The sequence below is a fragment of the Channa argus genome, chromosome 2 (genome assembly GCF_033026475.1).
Source record: "Channa argus isolate prfri chromosome 2, Channa argus male v1.0, whole genome shotgun sequence".
Classification (NCBI taxonomy): Eukaryota; Metazoa; Chordata; class Actinopteri; order Anabantiformes; family Channidae; genus Channa; species Channa argus.
Window position 1 is genome coordinate 11,690,671 of NC_090198.1, and position 22,919 is coordinate 11,713,589.

The following is a 22,919-nucleotide window of genomic DNA, read 5'->3' on the forward strand; positions in this document are numbered from 1 at the left end:
AAGCCTTGCCCAAGAGCCTGGGTCCCAGAGAAAGAACTCGCACGGTCACATCTCGATAACAATGGTTGATCATACGCAAATTAACGTTCACCTTAGTCTTAATCCGGATCAGGCACTTCACCATGGTTCAAGCAGAGCAAACTACACCTGTCTAACCTTAACTGCACACTTTTGCCGCTTTCTCTTTTTTCTTTATCTCTGTCTTCAAACTGCTTCGCCTCTCTATCTTCCTGCTGTCCCTCTTTGTGTCTGACTGGGGAAAGTTGGCTAAGAGGCACCCACTTCACCTCAGCCAGATAAATAGACAGGCCGACAGAGAGTGACAGACAGGGCAAAAGAATGTGGTCCACTTGTGTCACAATTCACCCCCACCCTCCACTCCCACTGTCGTGTGTAACATGCAAGGCATGGCCGCTGACAGCAGGAGCTATTTTCAGCCTAAGAATTACCAGTGGAAATACCAGTGCAGACAGAGCAACAGGACAAAGCACTGGGGGGTTGTTTTACAGCAGAGAGAGAAACTGAGAGAGCAGGCTCTTGGTCAGTGAGATAGTTTGACAAAAGACCGTATTTGTGATGAATACACTACACAGGAAGTTTATTTGGCTTTATTCAGACTGGTCAACTAAGATCAAACATCCTCACAATGGCAGTACTGGCAAAAGGTTAATAGCCTGTTGGAGGAAAGAGGCTGCAGTAAGTGCCCTTTATGAACTGACAGGATGGCTTTCTCATGTCAAAATAATGCTTGAGGCCATTGGCTGATGGGTGCTCCTGGAGTGTGTCTTTCAGAAAGTGTATATCCAAGAGAGAAAGAGTGAGATATCATACAAACACAAAGATTGACTGACTGCTGGGTGTCAGGGAGAGTGTGCTATTCACAAAACATCTTAGCCCTTAAAAGCTCATATGGTTAAAAACTATTAGAAGTAAGGAGGATGACTTTTAAAGGGCTTTAGAGCAGCGGAAGAAACAGGAGAAAGACGGAAAAGAAAAATCCTCCCAATGCTGAATGACAATTAATTGAATTAGAAATGTGCTTCCATCTCCCCCAACACAGTAATGTTATATTGCCAAAAATGAAAGTGTTCACAACAATAAAATGCTTAAACTTGAAAAATACAACAGTGCAGCAGTGATATCTTCTTCCTGCCACATCCTTCCGTCAGTTAAGTGATCACACAAATTATTACAGTGCTTTCACAGCCACGCACTGTGACATAGTTCATTTATTTCCACAGGATGTTTGCACCTTGTATAACGGCTTCACCAGTATTGTAGGTGTAAATGATGGGACGAACATCAGCTACATTCCAACCAATGCTAATACTCAAATCGTCTGTCTAGCAAAACATGAGCAAATAAATATAACAATTATCAATGTGTGAACAGGATGTGTTTTCAAACACTTTTAAAGTACTGCTTATAATAAATTCTACAAAAATATTCATAACATAAAATTGTAGTAATTATGACAAAGGAGGGAGGCGCAGTGGTTGAGTGGTTTAGTGCTGCTGCCTTACAGCTAGAAAGTCCCGGGTTTGAATCAACCTTACAGGACCTTTCCTTGCACGCAGTCCAAGCAACCATCCCACTCGGGTCGCAACACTATATATTCTTTTAATCAACCACAGCTTTTAAAATAATGTGTCATACAACAGGGTCAACCGCAAGTTCTGACTGAGATAAACATTGTTGTTAACTCCTAAGGTCGGATCCCAAGCTTTTAGGCTAAGTTCTAAGGAGTCTAAGAATGTTTGTGAATACGGCCCAGATCTACCCGACCCCTTCCCTTGTCCACCTGACTCCGTTCCACCCATCTGCTCATGTGCTATACAGTTTGTAACTACTCTGTGTGTGTGTTTTACCCTCCATGATAGAGATATGCACAGCTCTTCGTCGGGTCCTGGGTACACTGGTCAAACGAGGGCCGTGGGTGATGGACGGACAGCTCCTACTTGGTACCATGCCAGCCCTGAACAAACACATCCATAAACGCACACATAAACACATATTCACACATGTCAGCATGAATTTGCCAACAACCTTAAAACCTCATTAATGAAACATACAGATCTGTTCAAACAATAAATTTTAAATCTTACCTGTGGATCTCAGGGGGGTCTCTTTTAATTTTGGCACTTTGTTCCATTACTTCTTTTGCAACCTTTCCACTGAGAAAACAGAAACAATATCACTAAAGCAAGCTTCGCAGCACCAAGGATAGGTGAAACATTTTTTCCCCATGGTTCTAGGAAAACTCGCGGAGGCTGCTTCTAAAATGTAAACATCTATTTAATATTCCTTTGTTGTTCATGTAAAAAGTGCTATAAACACATCACATGTAACAATATGTACCTGTATCTAAATCGACTACCCTTAAAGAAGAGATTACTACTGGACACAGTGCGGACTTGACTCGACTTCTCCAGTCTGTGAGTGAATGAAGAGAAAAATCACAAATACACACGTAACTAAATGAAATTATGACATTTATGAAATAAACTCTGCAGGTCCTGCGACTCACTTGTAGAAGGCCTGATTCTCAACCCCACACTTCCACAGATGCTTACAGGCCTCAGGTGTAGGTGCAAAGTAAGTCAGTATGATTTTTCTATCCTGTAACAAATCCAGTACATCAACTTAAAGTATATCATATATTTATATTTATACAAACAATACAAAGACTCATCAGCCTATGCAAACATTCAAGAACTGGTTGTCTGGACCCCAATACACTCCTACCCCCTGAAAAAGGATCAAATACAAAATTACACACCCCTACAGTGGACCGTACCATTTCACTCTTTGCCCTGAGCTGCAGTGGCTCATAGTGACTGACAGCAGTCATGCACTGAGCAGATGGAGAAACACTACTGTTACAATACTGCTGTCAGTAATGTAACAGGATTGATCTGGAAGTGCAGGGTACTTGTTACTTATCAATGCTCATGGGCTTTTTCATGTCTTATATGTAATAAATTGTGCTAATTATTGTGTGCAGATTGTCAACAAAAAGATCACCTTAAAAGTGCAATAGATGTTACTCTCTCTCTCTCCTCCCTCCTAGATTCAATATTTTAAGTGGAGAATTGGATGCTGTTAAAAACAAACTTACACACCTAGTCCTATATAGGCCTATGGTTCCAGTACGTTTAGAAATGTTAACATATGATGACTCTTTTTACAGATTTGTGAAAACAGGTTATAATTCCTGTGGACACATGAATCTTATCAAAGATAATGTACATGAAAATATACGTTGAGTCACATTTAAGTTATTTTGTGTTAGCTCAACAGGCTGGAATATGAAGAGCTACATTAATGCATACACATACCTCCTTCTGATTTGCATATATATGGAATGTCTTTGCTTCAAACTTAAGTTTGGTCACCTCCTCCCTGAGATGCAAAGAAGGAATGAAAGTCAGAAGAGATATAAAAACAGGCAAAATGTTGAATAAAATTTTTTAGAAGAAGGACTAAGGTACAGACAATAATGAATAAAGGTGCTAAATATTAATTGTGCTTTGAGACAAATTGATAAGGCAAACAGAGTTTCATTTCTGTGTAGAAAAGTCTAGACACATTGATTATACACACGGACATAAAAAAAATAAATTATCAAAAAAATGTATTTTGACCAAAATACAACTTCAAACAACTCACGTAAATCTGGAGCTGTTCAGAGCTGTTTGACTCAGCTGTCTCAAAAAGGTTACTAATTTCCTCTAGTACAGATCACTGATTACTCTTTGTTTCTTTCTCCATTTTCCTCATATATCTCTAAATTTGTAGATAAATAAAATTCTTTTCAGAGTGCATGTCCATAGATTGAATGAACATACATGTTAGGGTATTGACATGTTAGGGTATATTACTGAAGTGTGCATTGAAAGACAGTTTTATACTTGGTAAAATATCTTAAGAGTGTAACTGAGAGTAACTTACATAGCCAAACTTTGCAGCCTTATCTAGAAACTATGTACAAACTATGCCAAAACAATGTCCAATTTAAATTGTTCATCTGCACTCACCATTTGAGGAAATGGACCCTCCTGTTTCCTTGCAGCACAGTGAATCCAAAAGGAGTAAAAGCCAAAAAAGCAGGGTTTCCGGACACATCCTGACAAGAACAAAACCCTTGTTTTTAAGTGTAAACTGTAACTTTCCTACATTCATAGGAATTTGATAAATCACTAAAAAAATACTGCATCAAATTCCACATGAAGAAAACAAACTAATAAAAAGCGCAAGCTAAAGAGAACATTTGTTTTAATAATGACCACCTTGCATGGATGAGGGTCCACTCCATACGTCTCCAGCATCTGAGCCTTTTGGAGGAAGTTGAGCTCTGATGTTTCAGGTGTCTGACCTCTGGGATGAAATATACAACAAAGCTATTAACTGGACTCTATCCCAACTATGTGTCGATTCAGAGGGCATCATTTCATTCAACATTCAATCTAGTTTTTGCTAAAATATCCTGATGGCAAAATGTTTATAATGGGAAAACATAAGTTTGGACCTTAACATTTGCATGCTCCTTGTTTGTTCATACGCCTTGTATGACCTTTACAAGTTTTGGCCCATCTGCCAGATATAGTAGCAGTGATCAATGATAACAGTGATCCATTAAGGTGATTTATGAATAATTTAAATGAGTAATGACACTGAAAAGTTTTAATGTGAAACAAAAATGAATCATCTTACCAAAAACACATTGGGCCACACACTGAAATCTATGTTTAGCTGCCATTACTTAAACTGAGTAGCTTGCATTTTGTGGATAAAGGATTAATAAACAAATGTGGTCATTGTCTCATCATAATTAAGCTAAAGCCGACTCATATATTTGTTCCAGGCCACAGACTAAAGCAGTAACCCAACTGTTGTACTCAGAGATCTGCCTCAGACCAAAGAAAATGAGCAATAGAGGGCAGTGTAGGATCAAATCTATAATCCAGGACCTGAGTCCACCTGGGTTGTACTTACAGTAGTTTGTGTGTGTGTGTGTGTGTGTGTGTGTGTGAGAGAGAGAGAGAGAGACCAGTTGATGAGTTAAACAAAGATTATGCATTATATTCATTAACGTTTATCATCATCATTTTAACCAATCAACAAAGCCAGCAGCTATGACGTCATCAACTGACTGACAAGTTCTAGTTTTAGAGTGTGTATCCTAATGCACATAAACTTTGCTGTTTATGAAGCATGAAGGCCAATTCATGCATGAATATGTTTGTGGTCTCAGAGGATAAGTATCGTCTCTAAACCATTTCTTGACAAAGAAAAAAAGCCAAACGTTACTGTGTACTCTTTACACTATACCTCTTAGACACCTAACAGACAGCTGTCTTTTCACGACACATTTGCTGATTTAAAGCTTGCTTCTTCATTTAATATATGATGCATCTTATTCTCAAGTTGCCTATTGTAGCTCTAAAAAACAGTTGTTTGTGAAGGTCTAAAACCATTACAGCAGTTGTTTATTTTAGTGCTCCATGACTGTCAGATGACTTGAAATGGCACAAGTGTATGGTGTAGTTAGCTGTGCTCTCGTGCTGAGGCCCCTGTGGAAGGGAAGTAGTACACAGGGATATGGACAGGTGTCACCTTACATTAGCTCAGTCTTGTGGATCTCAGCAATTCGTCGCTCCAGCTTCTCTGAGTGCTTGGGGAAAAACTGGAACTTGGAGCTGTAGCCCTCTGGGTGCTTTCCCGGATCATAGTCCCCGATTTCAGCTGGAAATTGCAAAATAAGGAGGTACAAGAAGCATCACAAATATCATAAATACCCAAAGTGTCAACCATCACCAAAGGCAAACTAACGTCTCTCCTTTACAAATGTTTCAACACCTTAAATTCACTACAGTTTGTTCCCTGGTCAGCAGATTTAAGTTTTCTCAGCAATAAGTTTTCTTTACAAATTTCTCATACCTGCATTCACAGTTCTATTACATTCAGTGGAAGGTGTCTATGAATATCGTCTTGGATTTTTAGCTCAGCATGACCATTGGATTGCTGGTCATCTCTCTCTTAACAAGACTGTTCTTGTCTGTTAACTCAGGTGGGCAGATGCCCAACTCCAGGAAGAAGCCTGTTGGTTTCAAACTTTTTCCATTTCACATTTACTGGGGAAATCTGGAAGCACCTTGAGCTTTAGAAGTGATCTTATACACGTGTCCTTACTTAAAATGTTATTGTGAAAGTCAGTCAACTTTTAGACTCATCTCAAGAAAAAATACAGCAAACAGGGTGCACCAGGCCACATTTTGAACTGAAAACCTTTGTAAAAAGCTATTTAGTGTTTACTACATTGCTGTCATCAGACGTAGCAGGGTAGTTTACTAACCACTGATTTCAGATTTCAGAGAGTGGAGAAACTACAAGAGGATGCTGCCTACTTGTCAGCTCTCTGGGGAGCACTGTGCTGCTCAGACAGCCATCTGCATTTGGAGAGCCAAAAACCTCAGAGTTTATTTGAACAAAAAACATTAGAGATTCACATATTCTGACATGTCGGTGTCAGAGACGGCTTATATAAGAAACACCTGGTGAAGAAATGCTCCAAAGAAAGGGAAGGTGCAGGAAACCCCATATACAGAAAAGCGGACAGTTTAATCCTCTTCTTTATCCTATCACATAATCTCTATCGATGGGTATCTGAAAATCATTTAACTAATCTGGTTAGGCTTATTCATCACCACTCTCTAAAATACTGTTGTACCCAGAAAAATATACACTTAGTTACCTAGTTTTTCCTACCAAATCACACGCACCGTTTGAACACACACATTTACTTAATTGTAATAAGTATAGCAAGCAAGCGAGTATCAGTCAATGTCTCTCTGTATATTGATGATCTATCATGGGGCCAGAGCCACACAGTGATACCAAAGAACATTTGGATTCAGGGACTGGCTGAGAGGCAGAAGGCTGAAAGCACAGCTGGTTTGCAGATGAAGTCTTACTTAATGGATCACAACTGCATGTTGATGAGCCTGACAGTAAAAACAGTCACTAAAAACACATATTTTCTTATGACTTTTTGTTATTTTTAAATTTTTTTCTTAAATGTATTTAAAATTTTATGTAAATTGTGTGTTTATTTTTTTAAATGACTACATTGTCACACCTTGTAGTATATAGGCAGCCAACAGAGCAGCATCTGATGTCTTACACAGGAGGCGACCGTGGTAGAGGTCCCTCTTAACCTGCAGGAAGACGAGATATCTGTGGAGTGAAACACAAACAACTTGATTTGGGTCATTATTACGATATGGGAATTAAATTGACAATCCTTTTCTTAGCAATGCACGTGCGGGATGTTTATTACTGCAACAGTAACATGATGAAGTAGATTGTTGGTCAAACCACCTGTACTGTGTGAGGCTGCCTGCAGGACATGTGCATGTGTGTTTCCATGTGTGCTTGTGTTCCCGTTTCCCGATCTGCAACCATAGTGTGCAGCATAGTGAAAATCTGAGCTAAATGTTAACACTGTCAGTGCCAATAAACCCAGATTTCTTAGTGTTTTAGCCACGTTAGTTAAGAATGTCAGCATTTTATCTTTTGCTAATTTGCACAGAACATAAAAGGAGCAAGCGTACTGCTATTCAAATACGCATCTGTCTTGTCAGTCAGTAAATTCAGTCTATTCAGTGATAGCAGAGTGATTAGAAAACAGAGTTATATTTCGATATGATTTGTGGCTGCCTAAAGATAGAATCAGAAGCCAGTGCATAGAAGTCGGACTATAGGGAATTCAAAGTGTCAGAGAGGATGGAGTCTTGTTTAGTAGCTTCCTTCTATGGAGGTCAGGCAGTCTGCTAAACTGAGTACCAGTGATTGTAACTACTTTTTTTTTGGTTTAACACTTAAAAAAGCACAGAAAATGTAGGGAGACATTTAGTGAAAGATCTGTCATCAAGGTTTTCTCAACCTGAAGCTCAGGCGGCCGTCACAGAATAAAACCACAGGTTGAATGTTATTGTAGATTCCTTTACAATGAATTATAATGAAAACTAAAAGCTAAAAGTATCATAAGAATCCACGTGAAATGTTGTTGCCTTTCATCTTTTTGCTAATTGTGTGTCTGTGAAAGCTTCTAATCAGAACAGATGGCGGAGGATGGAGGAGCTCTCCTCTGCTGCCGCTCTGCTCAATCAAGAAAAGCGAGACACTGAATAAGAGATTTCATTACGTGGCAACCAGTCAATGGATGCAATTTACAGGGATCTCTGGGCTCGGCAGCTCTCCGGCTTACTCCTCAGAGCAGTTTGTTCAGCTGTCAAAGATGCCACACACAGTACAGTAGTAGCTTCATGCAGCTTATAGAAGGGGGATGGCTGAAATCCCACACAGGCTTACTGCATCACTACATGTGTTGTCAACAGTCCCTGCTGTACTTCAGGCTACTTTTTATGATGGTTATTGTTACCCAACAAAAAAAGTGAACTTAATTAGAAAATTTACACGAAACGCTATGATGAAAGCATTTCATTATCTGGCTTTTAATGAGTATTAAATATTACTCTTTAAACCCTCAGTCAAACTATTCGTATTTGTATTTATGTATCCTCAAACTGGCTGTGGGCTCGTAAAATATTACCAGCGAAATGAAAATGCTTCTGATTTGAGGAACTTAATAGAAATGCTGGAGATAAAGACATCCTTAGTGATTTAGTCTCCATGTACTTTGGAGAGGTTTTATTTTATGTATGCATATTTGATGACTTCACAAAATAATCATGTTTGATGTACTGTAACTGTCATTGCTTAGTGTATAAACTGTAAAAAATAACACAAGCTGGAAGTACACCTCACACGGTGGTCTCAACTCTCCACTTTATTTCTCTGTTCAAGTAGAGGAGTCCATTGAAACAAAACAGAAATGTTCACTGACTTTATGTATAAAAACAAACACAAACCTTTTTTTGTTGTTATTTTATGAGGTTAGCTCAAAATGGAAATGCAGCAGGGTGACGATGATTTTTTCTTTCCGCGTTGCCTGATTGTGATTTCCTTTTTTACTCTATTCTTTGGGTTTTGCAATTATTAATCTCATTCCAGTGTAATTACACATACACACCATGAGCTCTAATTTAAAATGGCTGACACATTTAAATAGACTCTCAAGTGATTGCTCTTAACTCCCCACCAATTTAGGACTTGATTTTTTGCTGCCTTGTCCTTCACAAGGAGGACTTTTGTTTTGTTTTTTGTGAACAACTCCTTTCAAATAAATGGTGCTAGTTTCATCAAAATCTGGCAAAGCACAATATGCCACATGACATTAATTCCTCCTACATTCATGTTTTGCACGAATTGAATCAGATGGCTTAGTCCTTGAATAAGAACATGTGAGCCCTTTAATACTTGCAAATTTATGTGAAACTTTCAAGTCCTGTATTGGTTATGTGCATGTAAGCAGTGTTTGCAAATCCTTTTAACGTTTCCTTAAATTTTCTTTCTTAATCTGTCAGTGGTTTTTTTCTTGGTTGCTCAACTGTTTTTATTTTTTATGTTTTTTTTCCAATGTTTTTTAGATCCTATAATGGCAGCTGCTGAATGTAGTGTTTATATGAAGTATAGGCAGTCTATAACACACTCTATTAATTACAGCTTCGCTCAACTCGTCTGCTATTTGTATATTCTGCCTGCTTTGAGTGACTAGTCTATTAAACCCAACTGAACTAAACAGTGAAGAGGCTTAAACCTGTGACAAATCTTGACTGCAGAACTTAATCAGTCAGACAAAGGAGTTACCCTACGTTTAATTTTATTTCCATCCTTGCTCTACAACCTCCTCGCTGCAGCCTGCTGAGTCATCTCAAAATCTTACCTGGTGATTTCCTCTTTTAAAGCAGCAGGGTCAGGTGGGTAAAACTTGACACGCAAACACATGGTGAATGGAGGCTGGGCTGCAGATGGAAATCAAACATTTAACACCTATATATTATAATAATTATGGTTTCTAATTGTTTTCTTTGTGTTTTTTTGGTATTACCGTAATTAAATTGTTTGCAAACTGCTCAAATTAAGATATTATATTGAATCAATTAATAGGCACATTCCCTTAATACTTACATTTCATCTGTTTGGCAATTGACTTTGTAAACTCCAACCAGTGCTGAAATGGAGAGAAAGATAAGTAAAGACCTGCTCTTTTGAGGCTGAATCTAAACTGTCAGTCTTGGTTCTGTTTGTTCAACAGCTGATCATGATGACTTATTATCTATAGCTGGAAGCCACAGTAGAATTACTTCTCGCCTTCTGTTTATTTAGACAGCCTCCAACGCAGTCACCATGCAGAGACGAGATGAAAGAAAGCTGTTCGGAAAATAATCAGGCAAGTGCTGTTTTCTCTCAGGATGCTAAATGTCACGAGTCGAAACTAACTCCAATCAGTGATATGACATGCTGATAATAATGGGGTACAGTGCTCACAGTGATGCTGCACCTTTGTTAGCTCATAACCTGCATTTTTGTTCTCTTGTTAGGTTCTCTTGGTAGTGGTTCAGGAGGTTGAGTAGTTGTCTGCCAATTCCTGGTTTGGTGGTTTAATTCCCAGCTGCTCCTGTTCTTGGACAAGATATTTAACCCCAAATTTGTCACAGCTTCCATAGCAACTGCAATCACTGGTGTATGTGAGGGTGAAACAACTGTAAGTAAAAAGGCAGTATAATAAAATTTCTACCAATACGGTAGAAAAGTGCTATACTATTGTAGACAATTTACTATTCTCTTTAAACGCCTGTCTGCTGGCCGATGCCTTAAATATTAAAATGGCTGTGGACAATGTTATTCATCAACCATTGCCAGCTTACGTAACTGATCTGCAGAACTGCCTACATGTGCTAAATATTTAGGTTCAGTCAATCAGGAGTTGGAAGATACTAATTTGCTTTGTGTTTTTTTACCTCACACTTATCTAAACCTTCACCTTCCAGGTTCTCATTGACAGAACACACCTGATTGAGCCAGTTGATAGTGGTTAGTTCAGGAATAGTTGGAAAACAAGTAGGGTAAGGGGTCCCTGAGGACGAGGGCTGGAAATACCTACTCGAAAGATTCAAAAAGACTGATGCAAACAGAGCTACAGACCTTCCTACTTTCTAAATGTGGCCACAGAAGATTTCTTATTCTTGCATCAGCTTCACAGGTTTTCCTTTGAACAGCTGTGTTGTCTTAAACACAATGCCTTATTAGCTTTAACAAAATAAAATGCACTTTACAGGATAAGACCTTTACTCTTCTAAGTAATTATCCCCTTTAAAGAAGCAATTTATAAGCTACGTTGTTTTCAATCTAAAGGGACAAAAGACAATTTTACACCCACAAATGAGCAAAAAGTTAACTGAAGCTACTGTAGGGGTAAAAACTTTAAAGCCAATAGCCACCCTGATTGTAAATTGTTTACTGTATTTTCACTTATAAGCCCCTTTGGATGAAAGCGTGTGCCAAACTAATAAATGTAAAATCTAAATGTAAATGTACTCCCATAATAATAGTAATTCACAGAACATTACTGATACCTATTTTAAACATTTCAGATGAAAGAACCACAAATGAAAGAACCACAACCACAAAAGAAGTCACTGGATTCAGTTGAATAAAATCCAATTGATTAAATGGGTGTTAATTAAAATTTTTTTTTTTTTTAATTTACCCTCTGCTTGTCTGGGTCAACATATCTTATTCCAAAGTAGTCTTTCTCCAGCAAGTTCAGATGGTGGCAGATGAGATCAAACAGGTACTGTCCCTTGGCATCACGCTGAAAGAGAAATGACAATAAACACAGAAGGACTGAATATATAAAAAAAAAAAAGACACACACATTGAGTAGTGCAGATTATGAGTGAACGCTCAGGTCCAAAAGCTAAACTTTGCACAGGTAGAGCAACAAACCATACTTTATAAAATAATATGAATAAAAAAAAAACATTTTAAAAACATTTATAGCTTCACATCAAAATAATTTTTCCCCTTCTCACCACAAAGTCCATTTTTGGAGCCTCCGAGAAGTCAAATTGGCCACCAGAAAGTGTTTTAATATTTTACTATGCTCAAGGGAGATATATGAAGGCTATCAAAAATTCATATTCAGGCAGCAGCCATCTGTGAAAGCTTTGAGAAATTTCAGCTGCAGAAAAAGACCTAGAAGAGCAGTGAGACAAGGTGTAAGCAAAGAAAAAGCCAGACTGAAAATGGAGAGGAAGCCCTTGTCATGCAATGCAGAACACAAATCTGACCCTTCTAAAAATATCAATACCTTTTGTTGTCGGAGTTGGGGGTGGGGATACAATTTTTAAAATATATTTTAAAGCAGTCTTAATTAAAATACCTTAGTATTTTATTTTAGTCTTAATTAAGATTTAACTTCAACAATATGAGACGGCCTATGTTGCATCGCAGAGCACAGCAATCACAAACAGAGGCCGAGAGAACAGCTCCACTTAAAGATGTTCTCACCTCTAGACCACTTAGTATCAAATCAAATACATGATTAGTTACTGGCCCTCTTTTGAATGGGTTAAATTTGTTACATACACTAAGCCTGTTGCTGTTGAAGTCACCAAAAAGCCATGTTGTGCTTATTTCGAAACTAAAAATAACTTTGTACTTTCTGTATGGGGCACGCTGAGCCATTTTGAAAAAAGCCATAGTAGCAGCACTACGGTGACGACGATGTTGGGCAGTCACCTAGTCGGTCTGTCAGTCAGTGAGAACGGCATGTGTGCATGAGAGATAAAAGTGTTAATTGAATGAAAATTTTTTGCAAAACTGTAGAATCCTCTGGTAGATTCTGCATTTAGCCGCTGAGCTAAAAACACCCTCAAAGAGTCCATCTGTTGCTAGCTGTCTTACAACTAATGCACAGTTGGTCCTTTGAGCCGGGTCAAACAAAAGAAACATGGCAGTTCATTTCTTGTGCATGACAAAATAATTCTGTATCACACAGTACAACCAGAACTGTCAGATTATGTACAAGATTTCCTCAGGTCATTAGGCTCTTAGGCATCCTCTAATTCATAAATACACACAGCCTAAATTAAATGCTTAGGGTAAATGTAATTATATTGAGTGATAAATATTTGAATACAAATTGTGACTTAACTTAAACCATTTCAAATTTGTCTGCAAATCTGGCTGTGAGGTGTAATGATAAATCTGCCAAATAGTAATTATATTAAGACATTATTACATTATAGTACACCACCAAAGCATCAAAGATGTTAATTCATGAAGGAGGGGTGACTGTGGCGCAGGAGGTGGAGCATCCACCAATCCCCCAGTTGCTGGTTCACATGTTCACATGTCGAAGTGTCCTTGAGCAAGACAATGAGCCCCAGCTTAGTTGCTCGCGGTGAGTGTAGGCCAGCTGCATATCCGCTCCGCCATCAGCGTGTGAGTGTGTGCGTGATTGTGAATGGGTGAATGAGAAGCAGTGTAAAATGCGCTTTCCATACCAATAGGTAGAAAAGTGCTATAGATGTGTAGACCAATTAAGTCAAGGGATATAAAAATAGAGACAAATGCCACTTTCAGTATTTTTATTAAATTTTTGAGCTAGAACTCAACCAACACCAAAGCCCTACCCAACTTAAACCTATCAGGTCCAGTTGTGTCAAGCTGTGCACTGGCCAGACCTTTCCCAGAATGCACTAAGCTGCCTACATCACCTCTGTCACTGTGTCTGTATGTCACTGTCATAAAATACACCCTGACTTACCAGGACAGGCCTGCTGAGTAGCCCAGCAGCAGAAATAGAAGTGCACACATCAACGTGCACCCTCTCTCTCTCACACACACACACAAACACACACACACACACTTACACACAAAGGTTCATCTATCTTCTTTGATACCGATCTACCTTGATTTCAAAGCCTGCACCTCCTACTTCCTTCATGTTCTGTGGCGTAAATTGCCACATGCCACATGTTTGTTTTTGTATGTTTCCATGTACTTTGAGACTTATGAAACAGCATCAGACAGGCAGGATGATTTATCTCAGTCTAAGAATAAAAATGATGAAATGTATCAGTATTGCTGCTACAACGGCATGTACAATGCTAAGAAAAACCACACAGTGCTTTTGTAATTATGTCATCAAACTGGGCAGACAGCTGAATCCACCAAAGCTGATCCAGTTAAGTTTTACTAATGGGCCGCTTGTAGTTCAGGGTTATTCATTCCCATGTATATTTACTCTTCATCCTCAGACACCATCGGACAAATAACACGTGTGCAGTCACATTACGGTATACAGTGGCCTACAGCAGCTGGTTAGTTTCTCCTGAATTACTAACCAATTCTCTATCCATCCAAAGTTCGACTGTTAAACTTTCAATAGAAGTTGAACAGCTTTTTAAACCTTTCAGTTTGTGTAAAGGGTTCAAAATCATGTTCACATTCAAACTATGTTGGCCTAATTACTACATCTATTAACAAATCTAATCAAATCACATTTTTTTACTAGCTTTTGAACCTCAGTATTTCGTAAATCTTGTATACAGAAACAATGGTGAAGTCCTTCAGGGAAAAAAAAAACTGCAGTTATTTTTATAGTGGTAGTACAACATAGGCATTCACAGTTTTTACAATGGATTCATCAGCCGTTACAACAGATTTTAAATGGTACGATTTAATAGGGAGCTTTTGGTTCTTCTGTTGTGCATTTCAGTAAGTGCAGGTAATCCTATTGTTCCTGGTAATTTACCCGACTCTGCACTCTGATGCAATTTGTTAGGATGAGATCGAAGGACTCTCTTTGTTCTGTGATCATTTAGTGTCTTGACTGAACTGTGTTAGAATAAAGCAGCAAAGGGTTGGAAACTCCACAATAGGGCAGCTGACCACACACTTTTAATGTATATGTGTTGTCTTGCATTCTGATAAGAAACACTGTACTTGTCTGGGGCTCCACAGAGACACAAATGTAGGCTCTGGACCAGAAGGATTATTGATCTGAAGTTAAGCATTCTTCAACATCGTTATGAGATTTAAACCTGCAGCTAAGAGGAAACATTATATGTTGCCAGTCAAAGCTTTGCTTTGGTGTTTTTGAGTAGATGCACTGCAGATCTATTATGTGGTTTGTGGTGATGTGGTTTCAATGTGAGGATTGCTTCTCTCGGTTTCCTCTCCCTTAGGTTTAATTTGTGTAGGGGAAATAATTAGATCCATGCGCATTAAAACACTTTCAATACCAAAGCATCAGGAACCCAGGAAATAAAATGACATGCAAACTAAAATAAATGTACATATGATTTGTAGTATGATTGATTTTTGTTTTATACTATACGGATCCAATGGCATGTTGTTCACAATATCTCGTCAACAATTTTGTAATAATACATCCCACTGTGCATTTATATACCCTGCCATTTATATAAATACTCATATAAATAAATCAATGTCATATAAATAAATACAATATTCTTACTTCTTTTTGTATTTTTAAAAGATGCAGAAAAATATATTTTAAAAAAATATTCAAGGTTTTTATGAGACAGCTGAGTACTGCAATGCGGCTGTTGATTCACTGAGTTTTAATCAGTAATGATACATAACATTTCAGAGGGAACAAAGCCTAGCTTAAACACTGCCTACTGTCATCTCTCCATCAAATTGCAGAAAACTGGAATTATTAATGAGCTTAATGCCAGCCTGTTTTATATGAGTAAGACATTTGATTTAAAAAAAAAAGAAGAAGCAAATACTGTTTAAACCAGGCTGTTTCAAGCTTCTCTAAAAGTCAAAGTCTGCTGAAGCTGTTGATGTCTCTTAAACTGCCAAAGTTATGAAATGACTGTAGTGACTCCAACAAGACTTGGGAGTCAAACTTGTGTCTGTGGAATCACAGTCCTGCACTTTGTATGTGCACCGCCAACCCCAACCACTTCATTGCAGAGAGAGTGAGAGAGAAAAAGAGGAGGGGGGGAGGATAGAGAGAAATAAACTGCTAAATGAGAAAAAGTTATCTTAGCACCCCACTGTTAAGGATTTAGAAGCGGTGGATCAATTTGTTACCTTTGAGATTTAAGAATCAGTTGTCAGTAGGCCAAAAGGACTGCATGGTCCCTTTAACTTATTCTGAAAAAAATGTTTTATAGGGCTGACAAAGAGAAGACAGGACTTTAAACAGGCTTACTTGGGCAGGTGTAGCTTCTGAGTCCGACCTTATGTAAAGTCTGGTGAGTATAGTCCTGTTATCAGCCTTCCCAGACAGTGACAGGTTCTAGAGACTGCCACCGATTGTCAATACTTAAATCCAAGAGGAACAATCCAAGATGTGGAACATTACTTTCTCAGAAAGGACTCTGGCTAGGTCATGACAGTTTGCTCATCCAGTCTAGACACAGTTTGTGAAGGCTTATGATTGAGTCTACTTGAGGAGTATTGCATTTATACTGCATTTTCAATCAGTACTCCATCAAGGTTGCAATTTGCTACCTTTAACTGAATTTGTTTGAGGTTTTCAAGGACAGAATTTAAAGACACATAATAGAATCAGAAAGTGTCTCGGGGTTGGAGCTCCACTTTTTCGAGATAATATACAGGATTTATTCTTTTCATTCCAATGAGATTTATCAATACAATCAAAATACCATATCCACAGCATGCATGCCTTACAAATACAACAACAAGCTCTGAGAATATGATGGCAGGTAAAATCAGTTGCACACACATACACTCATGCACAAAAAGAGGAATAGTGACAGTGAGGACTAACCAAAACACCAGCAGTAGAAAGCAACATTAACAATAATATATTGTATGCTCACATGTTCATTTATGTATTATGTTTACTGCGAGTTATGTGGTAAAAGTAACCAGGGGGTGTGCAGAGTGGGCAGCTGAGATATTAGCCACTGTGACTCTTGGGTAAATGAGATTAGTGCAGGCTTGTCAGTAGGAGAGGAATGTATTAAACAAGCAGAGGCCCGTAAGTGTTTTATGAAAGCATGCGCAGTGTTTCATCACAGTTGTAATAAAAATGATAAACGGAGAGATGGAAATAACCCAGACCGGGGCCAAATGATCACTGCAGTCCTCGGCCGAGCATCAGCAGCAGCACGCCACTCTCTCAGCCTGGCCAGGCCTTGCGTCGGTTTAATTATTGAGAGGGGTTCCATATCAGCTTGGGAAACACCACATCAATAAATGATGGTGTCATTTTAAGCTAGGGTATGGAAATTGGAACAACTGAGCAAGTGGTCCTAAGGTCAAAGCTCCGATAGTAGCTTCTAGTAATGCTGGTGCTTGATGTTGTTCTGCTTTAGTTTTATATTTACATCTATTTTTACTCCTTGCAAAAATGACTCTAAATTTCACTGTTGTTAATATATCAAATTTATTTTGTCCTTTCAGTTTATCCCGTGAGTTCAGGGTAGCCCCAGCGGATCATTGTCCACATGATGATTTACCTTCCTGGCGCAACCCTCCCCAATTTCTACTGGGCTTGGACCGGCACTGCACAGCTGGGGATAGGAATGGGCTTTTAGGGGTTCAGTGTCTTGCCCAGAGACACTTCAACATATAGCCGGGACTGGGCATCGAACCACTGACCCTGTGGTCCGTGGACGACTGCCTTTGCCGTTTTTTTATTCATACTGATTCAAAGGGGTTGTTTACCTGCAATTTGCACTTTAAACATGGAGGAAGCAGCAGTGGCCTGTTACCAACTTCTCTGACAGTCCAAATGCTCTCTCAAAAACTTTTGTGCATCTAGTGAGAGTGCAGACAATGAAGAGGAGGAGCAGAAGAGAATGGATTCAGGACAACAGCTCCAGTCTGTACACTTGGTCAAGTGATAAAGCCTAACAGGTGTCATGGTCCCATGTACAGTATGTGGACGTTTGGTGTGAGAGACTGATCAGGAGATTGCTAGCAGAGGTGAAAGAGGAACTGAAGTTGAAGGTTCTGTTCCTGAGGTGATGTATGCAAAGCATCACAGATACTTATGTCTTAGACTAGGGGTGGGCAACTTTTTTCTGTTTGAAGGGCCAATTTGCTGCAGCTGTGTGTAAAGGTGCACCACCACCCATCTCAATATGGCAATAATGTGAAGACACGTTGTTCCTGCAGCTATCTAATGGTTACAGATATTTTAAAAAGTCAGGAAGCGCCATTTGTTTGGTCACTGGACAAGCTGCCATGCTCAAAACATAACTGTGAGAGCTGCTGTGATTCTGAGGAAGAAAGACCTGAGCTCTGGCTGGGTGCAGATGCAGAAAAGGACATCATTAGTCATTAATTGGTGACATATTCACTGAAATACATCTCCATCATTGCCTTTTTGTGCTCACATGCCCTTAATAACCCCCTCAGCTGCAAGATGGAAAGACAGCGATCCTCTTAAAAGACGTTCACTGTCAGTACTCTGCCATCTTATTGCCCTAGAAGTGGCCCAGTGGGACTTGGCAATGCTGGGACTATGTTCACAAACAGTGCTCAGCTGTGTAAATCCTGTCTCATTTGGATCGAGGCTCAGGCTCCTGGGGCCTCCATTACAGAGATGCCACAATAGAACAATGGCCCTGAGAGCAGAAAACCCACAAGAATTATAGGAGTAACCATAGCCAACTGATTAAATGTACTGGTAAGGGATGTTTTGGGGGAAAGATGAGAGGAGTGAAGGGCACTTGAGAAAGGGGAAGGCAATAAAATGTCATGTGGAAACGAAGGTAAGTGAGAGCAAGAGGAAAAGGTAGAGGAAAGCAGAATAATCAAATCGAGGAGAAAGTGCAGTACAAAATGAGGACCTGTCACTGTCTTGTTCCAGTTGAAATGTCCCTCAGGCTTTTCTCCAGGAAAAGAGCAGTGATGTGCATAACATAAAAAATAGCCAAAACACTAAGCACTTTTTTTCTTTGTCCTCCCTTTCACCCTCCAGCTCGAAGGACTGACCAGTTTGATAACAATAAACGCCAGCTTAGGCATAACTCAGGTTATTATCAGGATCATATTTTATATGGTTAATACTGTACGGACTATGATCAAACAACTCTGCCAAAGTTAGATGGGTTTATTGTTCCCCATAAACTGCAGCTTTCAACAGTTCATCCATGCCACAGTACATGCACAATAACTGTCAGATGCTTTACATGTGTCCCAAAGGATGTGATGATGCAGGACTTACAGTTTCCATTGACATCTTTAAGTGAACAGACTTTGAGAAGCGAGTTATTGTCCAGGCACCACTGACACTCAAAACCTCTCTTGCTTTACTGTTTTTATGTGCACGTCATGAGCATGCAGCTATAGACTGACAATCATATCCAAGCAAGTGTCTTTTACTGCTACTGTGGAAATGAAAAAAAAAAAAAAGAAAATCAGAGCAAGGGAATGTGTTAAATTCAACTGGGAGTGCAGCTGGATCGGTGTAGAGGTAGGAGATCTCCCTACACCCTGCTGTGCCTGGCATTTTGACCAGGTCTTTACAAATGTGTCCCCCATAAACACAGTGAGCAGGAAATGTCTTTACAACATGAAAAAGTTTTAGTTTTTTCTTAACTTAAGCATTTCAAATATTAGAGTATCTGCGTAAAATATAAAAGCAGCTTGATTTAAAATATTTTTGAACATTTGCAAAAGAAACTCATTAACAGCATTTTACCATTCTTCTTTAATAAGGACATCAGAGAAAAAACGTGTGCACTAAGTTATCTGGTGATTTTAGATGCATAAACTGCACACAGGACAGGTAATGATGAAGTTCACAGAGGGCAAATGTATGGCTTGATAAATTATGTGGATCACATTCCATGCACTGGTTTCTGTGACAGATGCACTGTCAGCTGTAATTGAGAACGTTTGAGGTGTTACCTAAACGTCCTGTCTTTGTTATTTAGTAGAACATGGCGGGTATGACATTAAAAGATACGCCAAGGACAGAACATACACAATCAATAAAAGTGGCACCAGCAGGTATGACACTGGAAACATTTGGTCACTCAGGTTTAACTAAATGTCCTTTTTAGATGAATCATCTTACTAATAGAAACCAATCAGATAATCTAAACATTAAACCAATTGGAGAGCCTATGCAGAGCGTGTTAAGCAACATCGCGAAGAAGCAAATCTCAAACAATAGAAACTGCAAAATTCCATTTTCCATGCAGCAGCTTTAATCCACCACCTCCACAATCTAAGCCCTGGGGGATCCTACCAATCGATTGTCTCTAAATGCTTTTTCAGAGTCATCATAATGATGAGGTCTACTCCCTGAATTTTTCACTGCCCTTACCCTTAACTAGCATTCTTCAGGTCTCAGTCTGAAAGTGTTAAGGCCAAAGATAATATGTCCATGTGCATAATATATTGTTTGTGTATTACTTTTCAATAGTGATTTTCACTTCCAAAAAGCACTGAGTCAATTCTGACTTTAAGATATAACGAACACGTAATTTGTCTCACATTAAACTATTAGTGCCGTTATGATCTGATCCTTTTAAGAAATTAGGGGATGCTCTAAATTGGATTCACTAAACTGTGCCAAAAATCTGGAACATTAGTTTTGATCTCAAGAGACTTGCTGCAAATAGAAGTGTAATGTCCACCACACTGATTTATTGGTCAAATATTTTCTGCATTCAACCAAACTTTAGTCCTAGAGCTTATTTAAACATTTGACTCTTAACATTTACCAAATATACACATTTCGTGCATTGTCCTCACTAGAATAAAGTATATCCAAGATAATTTTTGTCAAATGTGTGTTTGCTTAAGAGTGGGATAACAACCTGCTTTGTGATTGTGTCAGTTGTGTTCATTGTGATTAAGTGTCTCAGGCTGGCTTCAATACAAACCTCATTACAACACAGCACACTAAGAGCTCACAGTCAATAAAAAAATAAGTAAACAAAATATAACCTCTCATTCCTCATCAGTACAATTATGCTGTCAGTATAATATCGCCTTGCATGCATTACTATGGTGAAGTGGTTCTTCTAGGGCCCCTTGTTATTGTGACAAAGAAACCTGTTCTCAAACCTGATCTAACATATAGGCTGTTTGTCCCTATCCTCTCATACAACCCAATGAACTGTTAAAATAGCACCTTGTAGGTGCAGGTGTCTGTTGAAATTACAGTACACCCCATTTGGTGCCATGCAACAAAATGGCAGATAGAGTACCACTGCTTACAATGGGGACTAAATGGCAGCCAGTTTCACTCTCTTTTTTGCTGTTAAGCTTTGGGGTAACACTTCAGGCATTTGTTGAAGCTGTTATTTTACTCTTACAGTGTACATCTCTTTTAATTCATATTTGTTTTGGTAACTACTTGGGCTTGACATTAACACCAATGCGGTGGATTTTAGCAGTCACAGGTAACACAGTCACTCCCACTAGCCGCTTTGCCTGTTGAATTTATTTTTTTAACTATTTTTTAGTCTCAAAAACCTCCTGAAATAATTGCAATGTGACACTACAACTCCCATGAACACTACCTACACAAAGTCTTTGCTCGTCAGTCCATTATGAAGCCTATCGCCTTGTGCTTCCACGCTAGTGACCACCAAAACACAACACCGTAAATCCAACATCCCTGCGGAGAACAAGGTGCAGATGTGAAACAGAGGAGATATGTGAAGGCACATAGAAGGTGTACTAAAACCTGGAGATAGGCCTGTCACTATATTTACATTTTCGACCTATCATAGGATACATATATGTTGACCTTTGCTAACCTTGATATTGTCTTTGCCGAGCGCTTTAAACTGAATACTGTGTGACAAATGAAAATCAGCAAAGGTAATCACACAGTAAATTGAATTTTTATCTGTACCTTAAAGTCAGGATGGAGGGGACATTTCCTCTTTTTTTATTGTAGCTGGACTGCAACTGAAGTGTTTTCAGTTGTGCGTGGGGTTTACATTAAAGAAACACCACCTTAGCATCGGCCTCAGCTGCTTCTTTAGGTTCAGTGGCTGTAGCTCAGATGGTAGAGCAGTCATCCACGAACCAAAGGGTCAGTGGTTCTACTCCCGGGCCCAAGTCAAAGGTTTCTTGGGCAAGACATTAGACCCTAAAGGTGCCCCTATGGTGTACTACTTACTCGTAAGTTGCTTTGGATTAAAGCAACTGCTAAATGACCAATTCAGTCAAAATTCAGTCATCTTGCAGGCAAGGTGCGTTCAGGTCGTCTATGTGTTGTCAGAAAGCTGCTCTGTTTAGGCACCTTAGGGTGGTGTACAAGGCAGTTAGGAAAATAGATGAGAGAAAACATTACAATGCAGCAAATTTCTCATTTCCATTAAGCTCAACCTTCAGACACTGTCCAGATCAATTTTATGCAAACCATAGATTGCAACTTGACCCAGACCAGGAGGGGAAGTGAATGCGATTTTAGCTTTGAGCACTACAAATAGCAAGCAGCTCATCTACAAATTAAGAAGAGCTAGACTAAAAAGAGCAAACACAGAAATCAAAACAAAAAATGTAATGGTAAGAAAAAAATTTGACAAACAAAGTAGTAGTTTTATACAGGGCAGTTCTGCCCACATTATCTACAATGACTTTCATTTAACCGTTAATACGAGATCAAGTAACATCTTGTAGTAGACATATGTGCTGGAAAGGTGCTGTAGAATATAAATCCAACTGGGTGAAAAAATATTTATTTGCTGTAGGAGAAATGTCCTGTGCAGTATCTTAGCTGTTCCTACAACTGCACTCTTCTGGAGATTTCAGATGTTGTTCCTGAAATCAGCTGGAGCCACTCTGCTAGCTTGGGGATCACAATGTTTCTATTACCACTGGGGCCACTTCTGCCTTCACCTTTCACATCTTTATAAGTCTTCATTCAGCTCTTGGCATTGAGCTTCTTCATATCAAGCTTCGTGTGTTCCTTCTTTCTAATGTTGCTATCACTTGGGATTGCTACATCTAGCACTACGGCCTTT

The 22,919-nt window shown here is 39.0% G+C and overlaps 1 protein-coding gene across 2 annotated transcripts in view; it reads right to left on the reverse strand.

The window, feature by feature from the left end:
- frmd5b (FERM domain containing 5b) overlaps positions 1–22,919 on the reverse strand; it is a 60,593-nt gene that overhangs the window by 5,483 nt on the left and 32,191 nt on the right. The window contains exons 2-13 of one of the 2 annotated variants that reach the window (XM_067495366.1): positions 11,675–11,779; positions 10,093–10,135; positions 9,848–9,926; positions 7,139–7,236; positions 5,622–5,745; positions 4,290–4,377; positions 4,038–4,126; positions 3,339–3,402; positions 2,528–2,619; positions 2,359–2,433; positions 2,106–2,174; positions 1,869–1,975 (exon numbers count right to left, since the gene is read on the reverse strand). In XM_067495366.1, the coding sequence (XP_067351467.1) occupies positions 1,869–1,975; positions 2,106–2,174; positions 2,359–2,433; positions 2,528–2,619; positions 3,339–3,402; positions 4,038–4,126; positions 4,290–4,377; positions 5,622–5,745; positions 7,139–7,236; positions 9,848–9,926; positions 10,093–10,135; positions 11,675–11,779 (1,033 nt within the window). The remainder of the gene's footprint in view (positions 1–1,868; positions 1,976–2,105; positions 2,175–2,358; positions 2,434–2,527; positions 2,620–3,338; positions 3,403–4,037; positions 4,127–4,289; positions 4,378–5,621; positions 5,746–7,138; positions 7,237–9,847; positions 9,927–10,092; positions 10,136–11,674; positions 11,780–22,919) is intronic. The other variant, XM_067495367.1, reaches the window with a different exon arrangement.